The sequence below is a fragment of the Protopterus annectens genome, chromosome 8.part0 (assembly GCF_019279795.1).
Source record: "Protopterus annectens isolate FY-2018-M chromosome 8.part0, PAN1.0, whole genome shotgun sequence".
Taxonomy (NCBI): Eukaryota; Metazoa; Chordata; order Ceratodontiformes; family Protopteridae; genus Protopterus; species Protopterus annectens.
The window spans coordinates 1,337,808,691-1,337,826,644 of NC_056741.1; the positions used below are offsets into that span (position 1 = coordinate 1,337,808,691).

Below are 17,954 nucleotides of genomic sequence, written 5' to 3' on the forward strand. Positions count from 1 at the left end.
TTTTGCTGATAGCAGGAAAGGACTTGCAGTTACCAAAAGAACTCTTTCAAAGTGGTTAACTGATTGTATAATCTATGTATACGATTCTGCAAATCAACCCTTCTGAACAAACCCAAGGGACATTCCACAAGATCAATATCTACGTCTTTGGCTCATGCAGCTCGCCTACCTCTGGATGCTATTTGTGCGGCTGCTACCTGGTCTAAGCCACATACATTTATTTCTCATTATAAAGTAGATAAGGTTTCTAGGGACAGAGCAACCTTTGGTTCCACTGTGCTCAAGAACGTCCTCCGTGAGTTCCTCAGGATTTAGGAGCTAGGACGCTACCCATGTGTAAGAACAAACGGCGAGATTGAACACTATCACATATAGAAGTTATGTACTTACCATAACGTTCCATGTGGAGTGTTCATCTCGCCTTTGTTCTTACAGTCCCACCCTCCCACCCTTAGGAAGAACGTTCTTTGATGCCTGGCCAGAAGCATTTTTGCTACTGTCTTTATTCTCTGTACATAGTTGGTATACACATATACTTATATGTGTCTGTTATGTATGTATAGATGTATGGCATGAATGTGCTGTTATGTAGATTGGTTTGCTTGCAAACTAGATCTGAGGTAAAGGCAGAGGGGGATTGTGGGTATTAGATTGTCTCGAGCTTCTTCTCGATGCAGAGCTTGCAAGAGGCCGGCACGGAGCCGAGGATCGGCTCCGAACCCATGTGTAAGAACAAAGGCGAGATGAACACTCCACATGGAACATTATGGTAAGTACATAACTTCTATTTATAGCTACAGGTCATTCTGTACATACTACTCCTAAAAGTTTGCAGTATGATCTAAAAGGTTGCTTCGGAGGGGTGGCAATGACAAGGTGAAACTCTGACGGAAGAGCCTTAACATTTGCTGAGGACCCCAAAATGCTAATGCCAGCCCTGCTCATCAGCTGTCTTTGCTTGTCTACCTTTATCTCTTCCTTTAGCTTCTAGGTTTGAAACTAAACAATTCCTTAAAGGTGTCCTTCACATTAGGCCACCCAGGAAGCATGTGCGTTCTCTCTGGGATCTTAATTTTGTTTTGGAGAAATTGACTCTGGCTCTTTTTGAGCCTACAGCTTCAGCTTCCTTGCAGCATTGCTCTTGGAAGACTGTTTTGTTAGCCCTTCTGCCAGACGGGTGTCTGAGCTTCAAGCCCTTATGGCTTGTCCTCCTTTTTTGGCCTTTCATAAGGACAGGGTGTACTTGCGTGTACTAATCCTGTTATGCCCAAGACGGTGAATAAATTGTCCCTTAATCTATTCATTTGCCCACTTTTCCGTTCTCCACAATCTGCTAGTGAGAAGGTTGTGCATACGTTAGATGTACATAGACTACTCTGATTTTATTTGGACAAGACTGACTATCAGGAAATCTGTTTAGCTCTTGTTTTCTTTCATCCCAGGTCCTTGGGATTATCCGTATCCAAGCAAAGTATTTCTTCTTGGATTTCCAAAGCTATTTTTTTGTTATAATTTTAAGAGCCTTCCTTATTCTGTAAAGACTCATTCTACTAGAGCTGTGGCTTCCTCTGATGCTTTTTTTTCAAGGTTCTGGATATTAAGCCTGTTCATGAGGCAACTTCCTGGACTTCTGTGCATACTTTAACAGAGCACTACAAATTGGATGGAATTTCTGGAGCTGGTTTTGCTAGGATCATCCTTCATGACTTCCTAGAGAGCTCTGCTGGCCCTTCCTTCTCCCAAGTTTACTGAGGTTTGGCACTCACCTTAATGTTATGAATACTGCAACAGTGAAATGGAAGGACATAGTACAGTTATGTGAAATCTTACCATAACTCTAGATGTCCTTCTGTTTACTGTTGCAGTATTCACTCCCCCCCCCCCTCCTGCTCCATTCTCTTATGGATATATTGGATACCTCTTGGTTTCCTTGGACTGGTGTTCCTATGGGGGCTTTCAGTTCTGAGGATGGTGTGTCTGGACATCGCCTTTATGCCCTACTCTACACAAGAGCATGTGTGCGACTGTGATGTTCCTTAACGCAACCTAAAGCTTTGGTATATTGGTCGGATGTCTGGCTGCCCTAGGCAGGCGATCCATAATGTTATGAATACTGCAACAGTGATGAGAAGGACTTCTACTGTTATGGTAAAATTTTACAGAACTATACTTTATTGTAAGTACATAACTTTTAATTCTCCTCTTATGCCTTGTCCCTTAGTTTTCCATTTGTTCCCCATCACCAGGGTGAATTTTTGTTGCATCTGTTGACACATCTGTGAGATTTTTTCATTTTTTTTGGCCCTGTCCCTTCTCCAGTGACTGTAAACCCCTGTAGATGCAACAGCTTGCTCTGTATGCAATGGCCTGCTCTGCCTTTCCTTGAGCAGTGGTCGTTCCCACACGTACTCAATAAAGACTACCATGCAGATGCAGTTGTGCAGAACCAAGCACACATATTGGCCCATACTCTACATGCATGCTCAGTATCTCTTAAAGATCATTCAGCAATGCAGTGTGCCACATCATCTTTCTCCTCCTGTTTACATTAGCTACTTACTTCCACCTTCGGTTGCTTATCCCCAGTGTCTATGTCACTAGTCAGTCCCTTGTCATCTAGATTATGATTAGGGCTTTATACCATTGTGCCACAGAGCTATAAATGGACAGCATAGTGTTTTAGTGAGAGGCATGACTGTAGACAATACATGGCAGGTAAGGAAAAAGTATCCCTAGAATACAGGAGGTTGTGATGTACTTGTGAATATTATGGAGATTAGTGGAGCAAGTAAGAACTCTTATCTGAGGCCACTGCTATGCCACCAGATTGAACAAATGACCTGTTCATTAGATAAATCAGCCAGTGCTACATGAAGTCTTTGGATCTCGATTGCTTAGTGCCAGGTATTCAGTATAGTGAGTGAGTAATACTTGAATCCTTCCCATTGACTCCATCACAAGAAATAATCTTGCAGCTATGATCAGCATCCCACCCACAACTGTTTCTTGCCTTTTGCCAGTTTATATGATAGGTGCTGGTTTCTTATGACTGGATATGAAAAAAATAGATGGATGAACTTCTTTAAACAAGTCTGTGGAACTACATAAATGGTTTAACAAACTTTATTTTTTGTAGTTTGGTATAGAAATCCTTATTGAAATATTTTGAGAAGTGACATCACAAATGTGGAGAGCATCATTTGAATATAGTCTGGTAAGATGTGAGATGTTGGTTTTGGGAGCAATTTTCAAGCCATTTTGTGAAGCCCAAGGATGGAAAATCTAATGTATTGTGTTAAATTATGGATTTCTACTAGTCTGGCTTTTTCTAAGCTTGCATTTGTTATGTTGCAGGGGCCATAGAGCAGTATGTTTATTCACTGAATCTGGTGAACCAGAAGCTACCCTTTGGACTTGCTCAGATTGGAGTAAGTTATGAACCAGAAACCATCTCTGTTGAGCTGAGTGACAGTGTAGACAGGTATGAATAGCTAGCCATAACTTGTTTTAGGCTTGATACAATACTATTGGTCTATGTGTACATTTTCTATTTTGCAGTCATGTATGCTCAGTAATATGTTATTCATTCAGCTACGTAGTAAACTATAGGTTTGCTACCTCATAGTTTGTCATAGCTACGCACACACAGTATAGCTGCATGGTGTTTTTTCTGTATTTAAGATTTACGCCAGGATTCATAGCCGAGGTCAGTATTTTTGTATTTTTAATTTTTTTTATTTTTGGTCCCTTCAGACTGCATCTCTACTGGCTGTGCCCTTGGCGCCCCGGATTCACACTGGGTCTACACCCAGCCATCAGTATCCTAATTCACTCTGGGTCTACCAGTTACCCCCCCCCCCCACACACATGCATCTTAATCTTGTTATTGCTGTGGCTGGTCATGGATCCTAAGGGTATCCTCTGAGCTCGGTTCATCTGCGTTTCCATCCAGATTTTTTTGTTTTGTTTTATGCCCTACCCTTTTCCTTTTCCCCTGTTCTATTATAATTTTGAAGGGCAAGATTAATTAATATTGTAAGCTGTGCATAAAGCTAGAATTCTTGGGAATGCACAACAAAGGCCAAATAAGATCTGTAACATACACTGTATAGGGCTGGATTTGGACTAAAGTGCTGAAGATATGGAAATGAGCAGAACTTATGAATAGTACTGCTATTTCAGTTCTGTTGATAACCCTAATAAGTAGCAAAACTGTGTTTCCTAACACAGTACTTTAGCGACGTACATAGCTGTCTACCAGTGAGCATTGGCCCCCAGTCAGGATCCAAGGAAGTATGCAGTGTCTGTCTCAGTATAACGCTGTCAGTTGCAAGCCATTTCATTTTGCACTACACAAGTCACAAACAGTTGTACACCTAATATAGATGGTAATGGAATAGGTTGAAATAGGAATGTAAAACACATTCCTTAAATCTTTCTTCTGTTTGGAGCACATTTTGATCTGTGGTTGCTATATCACACAATTGTGGGTTGCTCTTCTATGAGAAGAGCCAACAGTGCCTTAAAACTAAGTAAGCACAGTGACATCACACACAGAGAACCAATCCAGAGTTACCTGCCAGTGGTAGTTGTTAGGAAGGAATTGTTTGTGAGCGATACATGGGGCCATAATTTCAGGGACTGCATGATGCATTCACGTACACTACCTGGATCCTTATATGGTGAAACACCTGTCTCTGTACTTCACAAAATACAATCAGTGCTACTTTATATTATAGTAAATGCCAACATTGTTGGAAATGTGCTGCAAATATATACAGATACATACACAATACATAAATACACAGCTGTTATAATATATAGGAGTGATCTTGCCCCCCAAACTAGCTTAAAGTGCAAGACTGTCTTAGGTGTTGGTGCTTGGTGCACAGACTGTCATGTTAATGTATGTTATGCAGTACTAATGCAGGGTATATGAGCTACTCTGCATTCACTTTTTTGCACCCAGACACCCTTCCTCCCCTGACTTGTAGTTTTCTAAAATCCTCACTCTGATTATTAGTTTGGTCTCTGTAGTGCTTAGATTGAAATATCCCCTTGTGATGCTTATTTTACAAACTTGTTCTATTCTTCTTGATTGGATATTTGACAGACATTCCTCAAAGTATTTTCTTTTCTGTAGTATGTTTGCCACACAGGCTAACATGTTGTGTTATGTTTTTATATCTGGTTTCATTTCACAAGTTCAGAAATGGCAGCACTTTGTGCAGTTTTAGAAATGTACTTCATTCTGAGCCCATTCCGTACACAATGTTTCCTTGGAAACCTGTCAAGTTGCTGAACATATGCTTGTGGGGGGTTCTATCCTCACATAGGGCATGTACGGGGGCTTATCTCACTCACAATAAAGCTTTTGTTTGTTCACAAAAAGCATTTTTTCTTTTTTGCTTTCTCCGTATTGACAATTTCCCCAAACTTTACACAAGCACATACGGTTTCACTTGAGATTCTGTTTATGAACTACATGCAGATAACTATTGCTTACAAGACTGGATTCTCATATTTGTGGTGGACCAGTTCTTTGAACCCCCTGACCGTCTTTTGTCTGTCTTGCAAGAAAAATAGTTTAAGGATGCAAAATTTGGTAATGCAGAGATGTGTCAAATTTTGTGGGCACCCATTGAATCATTTGAGATGCACGGCTTTTAAAAAATACATCAGATCTTTCATTGATCTGTTGGTGTAGAAAATATTTCATGTTAATAGCAACAGGATGAAGAAGCAACAGGATGACTCCTTTCTTGGGGGAGTCTTGCCAGGTTTGATGTGCCTTTTGAAAACCACGAGAAAAATATTAAGCAGCTAAGTAGTAGCAACAGTTTTACTATACAGGAGGAGTCAACACTGACTTTATTAGCTGTTAGGACAAAAATACAATTTTTACAAGATTTGTATTTGGACATTTTTGTCTCTGAAATTGGGGCCATTTCTAAACACTACTGAAAAGCCATTCCCTGCACCGTATCTCCTTGACGTGCACCATTCTTAACCTTAAAATAATATAGCAGGAGACACCAAGCCGAGACTTACTAATACAATATTTATTAAAACAATAAAATCACATAAGTGCTTTCAAGCAAAAATGCCCTTCATCAGATCTGATGAAGGGCATTTTTGCTTAAAAGCGCTTATGGTGCACTTTTGTGTGATTTTTATTGTTTTAATAAATATTGTATTAATAAGTCTCTGCTTGGTGTCGCCTGCTATATACTTTTACTAGTTGCATTTGGCTTTTGTTGACAGTGAGACTTTGGTGCAAGGCAGCAATTTTGGTCGAATTGGTTAACCTTAAAATAACATACAGAGATCAAGGCATTCATGTGCCTTCTGCTAAAGGACTGATATTTCAGACTTCTACTTTGCATACAGTAGATATATTTTTCTTTAACACTTCTTATTCCTTTTCTGTATGGGACTTTATGCTTCAGATTTACAATCTACTTGTAGATAAATGATAATTTTGTTTATTACTCTAACAGAGTTTAAAACACCAAACAGGGTGGTTACTGTCAAACCACCACCTGTTTAAACATGATCATTAACTCTCATAACACCTAGCAAGCTATTCTTATCTTTTGTCTAACCATACCCCTCAAATATCCCTGATTTCACAGTGACCCTGACTTTGCTTCATTTTTTTACCTGTCATTCTTAAGGCTTTGAATATTCTGAAAAATCATTGACTGTTATAATAGTCAGCAGAATAATTTCATACTTATTCAGAAAACGCATTATGATGCAGAAACTTGTTTTGTTAACTTTAAGTGAATTGGAGTAATATTTAAAAATGGTCCCTGATTTTAGGTCTTTGTTCTCCATTATTGTTGGCTTTGTCCAGAAATCTTGAGCAAGGAAGTTGAAAGGTATGCTTTGTCTTATCCATCTATTGACAGGAAGTCTATCTGCATTGTGTAGCTTATAAACAAAAGGATTGTGACTAGATCCAAGTGTCATTCTCTCCTTATTCAGCCCTCATTAGGCCAGTCATTGAATATAATACCCCCTCTGGCATGTCAGTGTTAAGGTACCAAATAACTTGCACACGAGACAGTTCAGCAGAGAATAACAGTCTCCTTTATTGTACAGAAAGATGTGTGCATGAGGTACTAGGAAATCAAGATCCTGTCTCTGAATTACAAGAATCGACTGTCTTTATACTTTTTTCATTAAAAGCAATATTATTGAACTTGTAAAACTGCCATTACCAATTAGAAATGAACACTACAGCATTAATTGTTGCTATATTGGGCAAGAGTTCCAAATTCCATGATAAAAATTTCAGTTTAGAATAAATCTTGTACTTTTTCTAATCTTGTCAGCACTTGCTAATATTGTGCAGGAAGCAAGCTAACAGGTGCTTACTGATGGATACTGAATTTTCATTCTGCTGTGAAAGCCATATTAGAAATGAAGTGCACATACTAACATTTTTTCCCTTCTCTGTACTCCTTGCCTTTCGTACTAGACATGCAACAACGGGATTGCCCACAGATGTTCCTTACTAAAAGGATACAAGGCCTAAACAACATGCCTTACATGGACCAGCTCAAAATCCTGTCACTATAGTCTGTATCCTACAGACTGCTAAGAGATTACCTATATCTGGCATACAAGGCATCCTGCAATCCAATACTGATGTATTAACTGCACATCGGCAACTCAAATGACATCAGAAATATACTGCCGAGGGAAATAAACCTCTTCTGCAATATCAACAGAATGGTTTTGAGGGACAGGTATATCTCAGAAGATACCACTACTCTGGAACAGACTCCGCTTCCACATAAAACAAAGTTCATCTATGTCCATATTGAAATGCAACTTGGATCTATGGATGGGAAACAGAAAGTTTACCCCAGAACTGCCCCCCTGTAGTACTAATGGACAAAGGCAGCTCCTAAATGCTTTATTCCATGCATGTGTCCCCGCAAATTATCTGTAGTATTATCCCAGTTATTATCATTAGGTCTAATATATACTTATTGACCATGGTATGGGTAAGGTCAGTCTGTAACCAAATGGGATAGGTTAATTCGAGCACAAAAAGGGAACTTGGCTTTGCTTACAAAGGCCATCCAGGGCAGCTGCCTGTGGACCCATGTATGATCCTTAAGGATACATGTGCAGCTTATTTCAGTCATTCTAACTTTGTTCCTCCTCTTAAGCCAGGTGCATTGCTTATTCTTTTGTTCCATTTTCTCTACTCACTGAAACGTAATGGAGACTAACCCAACATTTGTATCCTAGTAATCTGCTATATTCCTTCTAATACCATAAACCTAACCCAAACATTCAGTTAAATAATCCAGCTGTGGGCCTCTGCAGGCCATTTAAGAATTTGCTTTAATTGTTTTCTAGATGCAAATACTACATTTTTATACTATATGTCCAAGTGAGTCTTAAGACAACAAATTGTCTGCCTCCTTTATATATTTTGGCAATAAATCCCATAGTCTACCAGCTCTATTACTGGAAAAATGTCATTTTTTTACCGTCCCCTTTCATTTTGATCTAACTGTAGGCAATTTGACAAAATGTTATTCCTGGTATTAATATTATGACCAAGTAAAGTGCCCAACATAGAAGCCAAGAAGTTGACTTTTAAACAATTAAATATGAAGATTGTTAAGGTCTGATTTTAATCTATAAGCCACTGAACAAAGAAATACATTTTCAAGTCCCTCATTGTATGGTAGAGTATCACATCCAGCTACCTGCATAGTAAAAGTTTTTTGCATATACTTAATATCTAATTGAAATGCCCAGAACACCATAAGAAGCACCATATTTTATGGACCAGCTGTATACATTTTAACCATTGCATTTCTATCCCTGGTAGAAAAGCCACATAGTGTATTCTTTATTAGGCTGTAGCATTTCCTAATTGTTATTAATAATGTATAGCAAATGAAAAAGAGTCTACTAGAATACCCAAGCTGTTAACCTGGGTGGAAAGTAGAGCAAGCTTAATTATCCAACGCATACGGATAACAACGGTTGTTGGGCCTGAATTGCAAAATTGTACATTTAACTCTATTAAATTTACCATCTCCCACCACTACTCATTGCTTTCTTCTTTCACTAACATAAGTAAGATGAAAATTTGCAAAGGAAGGAGAATTTTCCCCATAATGGCATTAATTGATCACCCCCCCTGCCTAGACCATTTTTGTGACAAGGAAATCTTTGCATGTTATGTTCAAATCATACACTGCCTAGTTCTGAGGCGTGGATTTTGGGTTCGACCTGAATGTCCATTACCTCTTTTCTTTTGATACATTTCCTGTGCAAGCAAATGTCTTGAAGTCAGACCTTCCATATTATTGCTATCGTTACTTCCCTTACCATGCTAATAACTGTGTAAAATGTAATTTTTTAGCACTGGCAAATCTTTTAATTATCACTTATGACACAGGTAATCATACATTTATATAAATGAAAAACCATATTGACATAATTTTAGTTGCAAACATTATACATCACTTATCTATCCAGTCTTTGTCAGACATTTATTTATTTGACATCTGCTGACCAGGAAAGTCAAGTTAAGTGTTAAAGAAGGGTTATACAATAGAATTTCACAGAAAATAACTGCTCACTAGCATAGATAAAAAAATACCAAAAAATAGAGTTAAATACAATATTGCTCTCAAACATAGAGGGTACAAAATGCATAGATTTAAAAATGCACACAGTCAAGTTAGATACAAGGCACAGCAGTATGTGGTAAATTTGTAGGTACATAGCTCATTTAGATCCTGCCTTCTTTCAAACCTCTTTCCGCCTCCAAAATGTTATTCTGCATGTATTGTTCCTACAATTCCCATTTTGTTGATGTAATTTGCTCCTACCCTTTTCTAAACATCCATTTTCCAGTTTTATATCTATTATTGTATTCATTACTTCTAGTACAGTTGGTTTAGACTTTGATTTCCATTTTCCAGTAATTGCTTTTTTGGCAGCCACCATAATTAGACTCACCAAGCCCTTACTATGTATAGGCAACTCTATTCTGTATCATAGCTCAAATAAATCATTTAATTAGTTATACCAATTTGCTCACCCAGTATTTCTGACAGAGCAGCCTGCAGAGAATTTAAGATCTGCCAACTCATTACAATCCCAGAAAATGTTCCCAGCTACCTCTTTCTTCCCCATCACACCTCCAGCATTTGCTGTCTACCTGAGGAAAAATTATTTGGAGTTTACTTTGAGTATAAGAGTACGTGTGTAAAACCCTTCCAAGCAAAGATCCTAAATCTTCTAGACTTGCATATTTGGGATACATACATATATCCCTCATTGTTTCTTTGTGAATTGCTTATCCAATCTCTCTTCCCAATCCTCTCTAACCTCCTCTGATTCTTATAGTTATCATGCACTATTTTATATGCTGTACTAATTATCCCATTTCTAACAGCAACTTCTGTTCTAGATTCTACTAAACTCTACCAGTGCTGGTCTTTCGCTTAGGATTCCCTTATCTTTTTCTCTCTGACTGTACTGTGATGTCACTCCTTAGTAGGTGAAGGCAATATATAGCCTGCAGTCTAAATAAATTCTTGGCCTCTTCCCATATTACCTTTCTCTGTCAAATTATTTGCTCAAAATACCTTTTGTTCCTTCACCATTTTTCTCTAACAAATCCCAACCCCCTCTTGTCTGTTGTCAGGGATGACTACAATTAGGGATACTATCTGCATTCCCATGTTGGCTTAATTCTTAGAATAATTTCTGCTACTTTATGAATGGAATAATGTTAAGTTGTCAATCTCGCCTTCATTCTTGCTGGATGGGTTCGGAGCCGATCCTCGGCTCCGACTCGGCACTTGCTTAGCTTGAGAACTTCTTTTACCAGCTTGAGGCAACCCTATATCCCATGATGCAAGGCGAGACTACCCCAGATCTCGTTTGCCGCTTTGCGAAGAGGTCTCTTTTTTGCCAGCTCAGGTAAGTTTGAATTTTCAAACAGTTTAGTCAGGGTTTTTTTCTCTCCCTTGCTCTATTTCATAGTGTGTAGTGTTTCTACAGCCCACCCTATTCCCCCTATATTTAAAACTTTCTAGTTAAATAGTTAAGTTTATTTTTTCAGTTAGGCCTAGGCCTCTTTTCTTAATCCCTATCTGTGTGTGTGTTTTTGTTTGGGATTAATAGTGTGACTGCTTGGGGTGTGTGAGTGTTGTTTTTTACTTGGACTATGTCTAAGGAAGGTAAGGTCTCAGGCTTCAAGAAGTGTGACTCGTGCTGTCAGAAAATGTCTCTGACAGACGGTCACACTTCTTGTGTTTACTGCCTGGGACCTTTACACCTGCAGGACTCCTGTGCAATATGTCATTCTTTTAGCCAGAGAGTCCTGCAGGAGAGGAGGAACAAGTTGATCCTCCATGGCTTATTAAAGCCAGAAGGTTCCCCCACTAAAACTGGGTCTAGTAAACCTTCAAAGCCACCTAAGGTTCAGGCTACAGTTGTTAAGCCTTCTCCGGTGGCTCAGACTCCTTCGGAGTCGAGATCGGCTCCGGCCGGAGCCGATCTTTCTACCTCTGATTTGGTAGTGTCGGTTCCTACTGGCTCCGACACTCAATCTACAGTTGCCTTGTCGGCTCCGGCTGGAGCCGACGTGTTATCCAGTGTCGGAGCCGAGAAACCTTCGGCTCCATCTGGAACCCAGAGGACGTCGGCTCCGATGGCTTCGTCCAAGAAGAGATCTCGGTCCCCTTCTTTGGAATCAATCCACTCGGCTCAGAGGTCTCCTCTTTTGTCGGAACAGAGTCATCGGAGCCGATCTTCGAGATCTTCCAGGCTGTCTGACCACGATTTAGAGAGGGTGGTAAGCAGGCTGTTGAAGTCACAGGCACTAGCCCAAATGCTCCATAGCCCGTCTCAGCAGACTTCGGCTATTGCTCTTCCCCTTGAACTTCCTCCTCCGACTCCCCTCCAGAGTTCGGAGCCAGAGCTTCTCGGGACAGCGACCGTGTCGGCGCCGGGACCGATACATCCCCTTTCGGCTCCATCGTCTTCGGCTCCGATTTCCTCCATGAGACCTTCCTTGGAGGGATCCGGTCGTCGAGTTTCCCTTGTCGGCTCCGAGGGGGCTAGTGGCATCGGACCCTTGTCCCACCCGCCTCCCTCTTGGGGCTTCGGCTTTGGTAAGCTCGGCACCGACATCGGCCTCGGAGCCTTCTCTCTCAGTGGAGCTGGGAATTCCTATTTCTTCGGAACGGGAATATTCTGGCCTCCCTGGGAGAGGAGCCTTTGAGGTGATGAGGAGTGTCCTGGCACCTGAGCCAGGTCAACGGTCCATCCCTTTAGCTCCTCCCTCTTCGGTGCCTGTTGATGTCTCTTGCCAGCCTCTTGCTCTCAGGCCCAGGGATCCATCGCCCCAGGTTTCCCCATTGGGAATAACTTCCTCTTCCGAGGTCTGTCCTGATCCCGCAGGGGAACCCCCTCGGAAGAGGACGTGTAAGAGGAAACACACAGACTCCCCTGAGTCTACAACATCTGATACCGACTTAGATGAGTCGGAGGGTTCCCCACGGTCCCCCTCTGAGGATGTCTCCTTTTCAGACATCCTTGAACTCCTCAAACAGAGGGGGAACTGGCCCTCCATTGACCCCTCCGAGGATGAGTCTGTATACCTGGAGGCTTTTGGATCCCGACCCTCCACCTCCAGGGTGTCTCCGCCTTTCGACCCACTTGTGCAGGTAGTGGCTCGGAAGGTGTGGGCAGCTCCAGATTCTGTGGAACCGGTCCCCAGGAGGCCATCCAAATTTATTACGGCTCCTTCAGACAAGCAGTTTCTTTCTAAGGGCGTCTCTGTGGATGCTATGGTGGTGGCGGCGGCCACCAAGAAGGAACTTGCGGATCCTTCAGTGCCTGTCCATCCTCCTAACAAAGATTCTAGGACCATGGACAGGTATGGCAAGCGGATGTTTTCTTCAGCGACCTTTGCTATGTGTTTGCTGAACTACCTTTGTCATTTCACCAGACTTCAAAGAGATATTCTCAAGGAACTAGGTGAGGTGGTTCAGGATCCTTCAGCTGCTGGGGCTCAAGATAAGATTGCCTCACAGCTAGCAATCCTAAATTCTTTAACCAACTCCTCCATGCGGCTCATATCCTATGCAGCCGATGGAGCGAGCAGAGCCGCAGGCACAGGAGTGGCTCTTAGACGTCAAGCCTGGATGCGGCTTTGTAATTTCGCGGACCCCTTTAAGGCGTCCTTCACCAATACCCCCTTTGACGGTTCGGCTTTGTTCGGACCTCAGGTGAAGGAAACCTTGACCAGGTGTGAGCAAGACGGCAAAACTCTTTCTGCCATAGGAGTCCATTTTTCCACCCCTTCTAGACCCTATCCCAAGGGTCAGAAAGGAGGAAAGATGTGGTTCCGTAAAGCCCAAGGAGCAGCGCCGGACACACGTGGTCATTTACCCCCAGAGGCAGAGGGGGTAACAATAATAGACGCCGCCCTAGAGGCAGGGGGGGGTCCTCAGAATCAGGGCAACAGGGAGTCTCTTCCTGAGAAGCCTTTTCAGCATCCCTGAGGTGTTGCCCGACTGTCCACCCTTGGAGGCAGTCGGGGGAAGGATATCGCTGTACCCAGTAGCCTGGCGTTCCCTTTCACAAGATATGTGGGTACAGTCGATCATATCCGAGGGTTACAAAATCCCCTTCGAAAGGTATCCCGTACCTCTCCAATCCCTTCCAGACATCTCACCCGGTCAAAGGGATTTGGCAAAACAGGAAGTTTCAAAGCTCCTAGAAAAAAGAGCTGTCCAGACTGTTCCAGCAGACCAAGTAGGATCCGGCGTCTACTTGAGATTCTTTTTGGTCCCCAAAAGGACGGGAGATTGGAGACCTATTTTAGACCCGAGCAATCTAAACAGATTTGTCAAGAAGGCAAGATTCCGGATGGTCACGCTTCAGTCCATTCTGCCCTTTCTGGGCAAGGACAACTGGATGTGCTCGATAGACCTTCAGGACGCGTACTATCACATAAAGATACACAGGCGCTCCAGGAGGTTTCTCTGCTTTCGGCTAGGGACCAGTCATTATCAATTCAGAGCCCTGCTCTTTGGCCTCACTTCAGCCCCCAGAGTGTTTACCAAATGCATGGCAGTGGTCACAGCTCATCTGAGACGCCAAGGATTCCAGGTGTTTCCTTATTTAGACGACTGGCTCCTCTCCGCCACCACCAAGCATCAGCTTCTTCAGAGCAGAGACTACACTCTGCAGCTTTGCAAAAGGTTGGGAATATCAGTGAATTTCGAAAAATGTTCTCTGCTGCCTTGCCAATCTATCACCTTTATAGGCGCAGAATTAAACACTGTCAGTTTGTTAGCCAGACTAACAGATCAGAGAATTCTGGACATCCAAAAATACGTTCGGATTTTATTGCAGAGCAGCAAAGTCAAAGCCAGATTGGTTCTGAAAGTTCTAGGTCTTATGGCTGCGCCATTGTACTTCTACCATTAGCTCGCTTCCACATGCGTCTTCTGCAGTGGATGTTATTCACTCAGTGGTCGTTCCAGAACCTTCCTATGAGGCACGAAATCTTAGTTACACAATCGTGCAGGACTCATCTAACCTGGTGGATATCTTCCCCTCTACTTCATCAGGGCCGAACATTTGTTCCCCCTCCTCCATTTGCCACAGTCACTACGGATGCCTCTCTGATCGGGTGGGGGGGGGCATTATCAGGGCAGGATGGTCCACGGGACTTGGCAACCCATCGAATACCATCTGCACATAAATGTCCTGGAGATGAGAGCGGTGCTTTTAACGTTGCAAGCCCTCAACGACTTTCTTCCCGCGGGGACTATTGCAGTTCAAACGGACAACATGTCTGTGGTCTGGTACATCAACAAGCAGGGCGGGACCAGGTCCTATCCTTTGTGTCGAGAAGCTCTCAGACTTTGGCAATGGGCATTCTCCTCTCATCTGTTTCTGATAGCAACGCACATCCCCGGCAGGTCCAACCTCTTAGCGGACAGGCTGAGCAGAGCCATTCTCATGCCTCACGAGTGGTCTCTCAATCAATCAATAGTGGACGAGATATTTCTGAAGTAGGGCACCCCTTTTTGCGATCTTTTTGCTACACCCCAAAACAAATGCCCCGACTTCTTCACCCTCTTTCCGCTACCAGGCCAACCCCTGAGAGACTCTCTAACCCAGGATTGGCCCCGGGGACTTCTGTACGCTTTTCCTCCTTTCCCCTTAATTCCACAGGTCATTCAGAAAGCTACCGTTTTGAGGGCAAAGTTGATTCTCATTGCCCCTTACTGGCCTCGACAAATTTGGTTTCCGACTCTGCATCGTCACCTCCTGATGCAGCCTTGGCATCTGGACCCAGTTCCGGATCTTTTGATCCACCAATCGGGTCAACAGCACCGGGCCATTCGTTCTCTCAACCTCACTGCTTGGTTGCTCCACTTCCTTCCCTAGCCAGGCTCCCTATGATCTCTGATCCTGTCAGAGATATCTTAATAGCTTCTTTGAAGTCGTCCACCAGAACGGTTTATGCTAGCAAGTGGCAACGTTTTTCCCTTTGGGCAAACTCCAGGCACATTGATCCCTTTACTGCACCTGTGCATTCTGTTTTAGATTTTCTGGCTGAAGTTTTTCAGTCAGGATCTTCTTCATCAACAGTCAAAGTTCAACTGGCGGCTATTTCCAAATATCATGTTGGCTTGCAAGATCATAACATTATGTCACATAGACTATGCAAAGCTTTTCTGAGAGGAGTTTTTCTCCTGAAGCCTCCAATAAAACATCCTCCTCCACAATGGGATCTGAATTTATTGCTAGCATCCTTGATTTTACCACCCTTCGAACCGTCTGCTTCATGCTCCTTGAAGTTATTGACCTGGAAAACTATATTCTTACTGGCTGTCACTTCAGCAAGAAGGGTATCCGAGATTCAAGCTCTCTGCATCCGTTCCCCTTACTTGGTTTTTCACAAGGACAGGGTATCCTTGAGAACAAATCCATCTTTTCTCCCCAAAGTTGTTTCTCAAACTAATATTGATCAATCCATTGATCTACCAGTTTTTTTCCCAAATTATTCTGACAGAGCTGAACAAAAGCTTCATTTTTTGGATGTCCATCGTCAGCTCAGGTATTATTTGCATAGAACTAAACAATTCAGGAAATCAGACCAATTATTTGTCTCCTATGCAGAAAACAGGAAAGGTCTCCCAGTATCAAAAGTGACCTTATCCAGATGGTTATCTTCCACCATTTCTTGCGTGTATTCGCTCAGAGGCAAGCAACTACCATCTAAACCGAAGGCACACTCAACCAGGAGCCTATCCACTTCTACAGCTTTTCAGGATAGGCTACCCATTGATACCATTTGTGCAGCAGCTACTTGGGCCACTCCTCATACCTTTGTCTCTCATTACAAATTAGATTTGGCCTCCAGGGACAGAGCCAGTTTTGGTTCCACAGTTCTCAAGAGTCTGTTCCATTGAGCCGCCTGGGATACAGGTGCTAGGGACGTGGTCCCATCCAGCAAGAATGAAGGCGAGATTGACAGCTTAACATTTAGAAGTTATGTACCTACCATAACGTTCCATGTTAGTTGTCTTCTCTCGCCTTTCTTAAGGCCCCTCCCTCCTTCCCCCTGGCCTGGACAGATCTTGAAGGGCTTCTCTTTCTCAGGTTTCACTCTCCTGAGTCTTCAGTAGAAGAGTCTATATTAAGAACTTGTTTTCCTAGTTCTACTAGGTTAGTCTTGCTCTTCCTTTGGGAATAGTTTTATTTAGCAGGGTATTATAGCTACCAAACGAGATCTGAGGTAGTCTCGCCTTGCATCATGGGATATAGGGTTGCTTCGAGCTGGTAAAAGGAGTTCTCAAGCTAAGCAAGTGCTGAGTCGGAGCCGAGGATCGGCTCCGAACCCATCCAGCAAGAAAGAAGGCGAGAGAAGACAACTAACATGGAACGTTATGGTAGGTACATAACTTCTAATTCTGTATTATCTCCTTAAGGATCTGCATCCAAAATGCAAGTCTCTCCTTGTTTCTTGAGCTTTCCCCATTTTGTCATCATCCCTTTTCACTTTGAAGTGTAGGTTTCTGCTTGTGCTATGTATAGGAGCCTTAAATGTGTAGCTCTGAAATTATCTCTTCAAATTGGGTAACACCAAACTGTCTTGTTCTATTGGAAGAATTGGCTTACCCCACTTGACTCTGTCTTCCCCTCCCAGATAAAATCCTTCAGCTCTTTATTACTATCCACAGCTTCTCTGGTTGATAAAAAAATATGCCTGACATGAAAAGGACTAAAAAAACATTTTAACTGCTTATATTTTGCTATCCATATCCACATAACAGAGCTTCCAATTTCTCAGTTTTTGTATTATTTTTGGTCTAGCCTCTTCCCACATATCCTTAGCTGCCACACCAGAATTCTTTTTAATCCATACTACTAAGTAGTTCATTTTTTCATGTTCCCGTGTATGGATATTACTGAACCAGTTTGTGTGTGTATACATAAATTACAGCTGCTGCTTTTGTTTTAGCTTCATTAATTTTGTATCCCTAAAATATTTGAAACTGTCTCAAAATGTTCCAAAACACTGAAATATCCTTTTCTGGTTATACTGGGTATAAAATAATATCCTCTGGAAACAGAGCCAGCGTTTGAGTACCATGCCAATTAATATCCTTGAATTTCTTTGTCCCTTATTTTCTTTGCCAGTAGTTATAAATGTAATGCGAAAAAGGGAAAAGAGGACACCCCTGCCTAATTCCTGTGCTCAAACAGAAATGATCAGAGAGGAACCCACACATTTCTTCATTTTTACCTCCGATCCCTCATGTATGCTCCTAATCAACATTATAATTTTTTATCAGGGAATGCAAATGCTTCCATTGCACTTCTCATAAATTCCTAGCTTATTCTGTCAAATGCTTTCTCTGCATCATGACCCA

General features: G+C 42.2%; 1 protein-coding gene across 1 annotated transcript in view; it reads left to right on the forward strand.

Moving 5' to 3' along the window:
• Nucleotides 1-17,954, forward strand: part of POLG2 (DNA polymerase gamma 2, accessory subunit) — a gene marked incomplete in the record, with an annotated part of 565,932 nt that overhangs the window by 73,323 nt on the left and 474,655 nt on the right. The window contains 1 exon segment of the mRNA XM_044080883.1: nt 3,355-3,481. Coding sequence (XP_043936818.1) covers nt 3,355-3,481 — 127 coding nt within the window.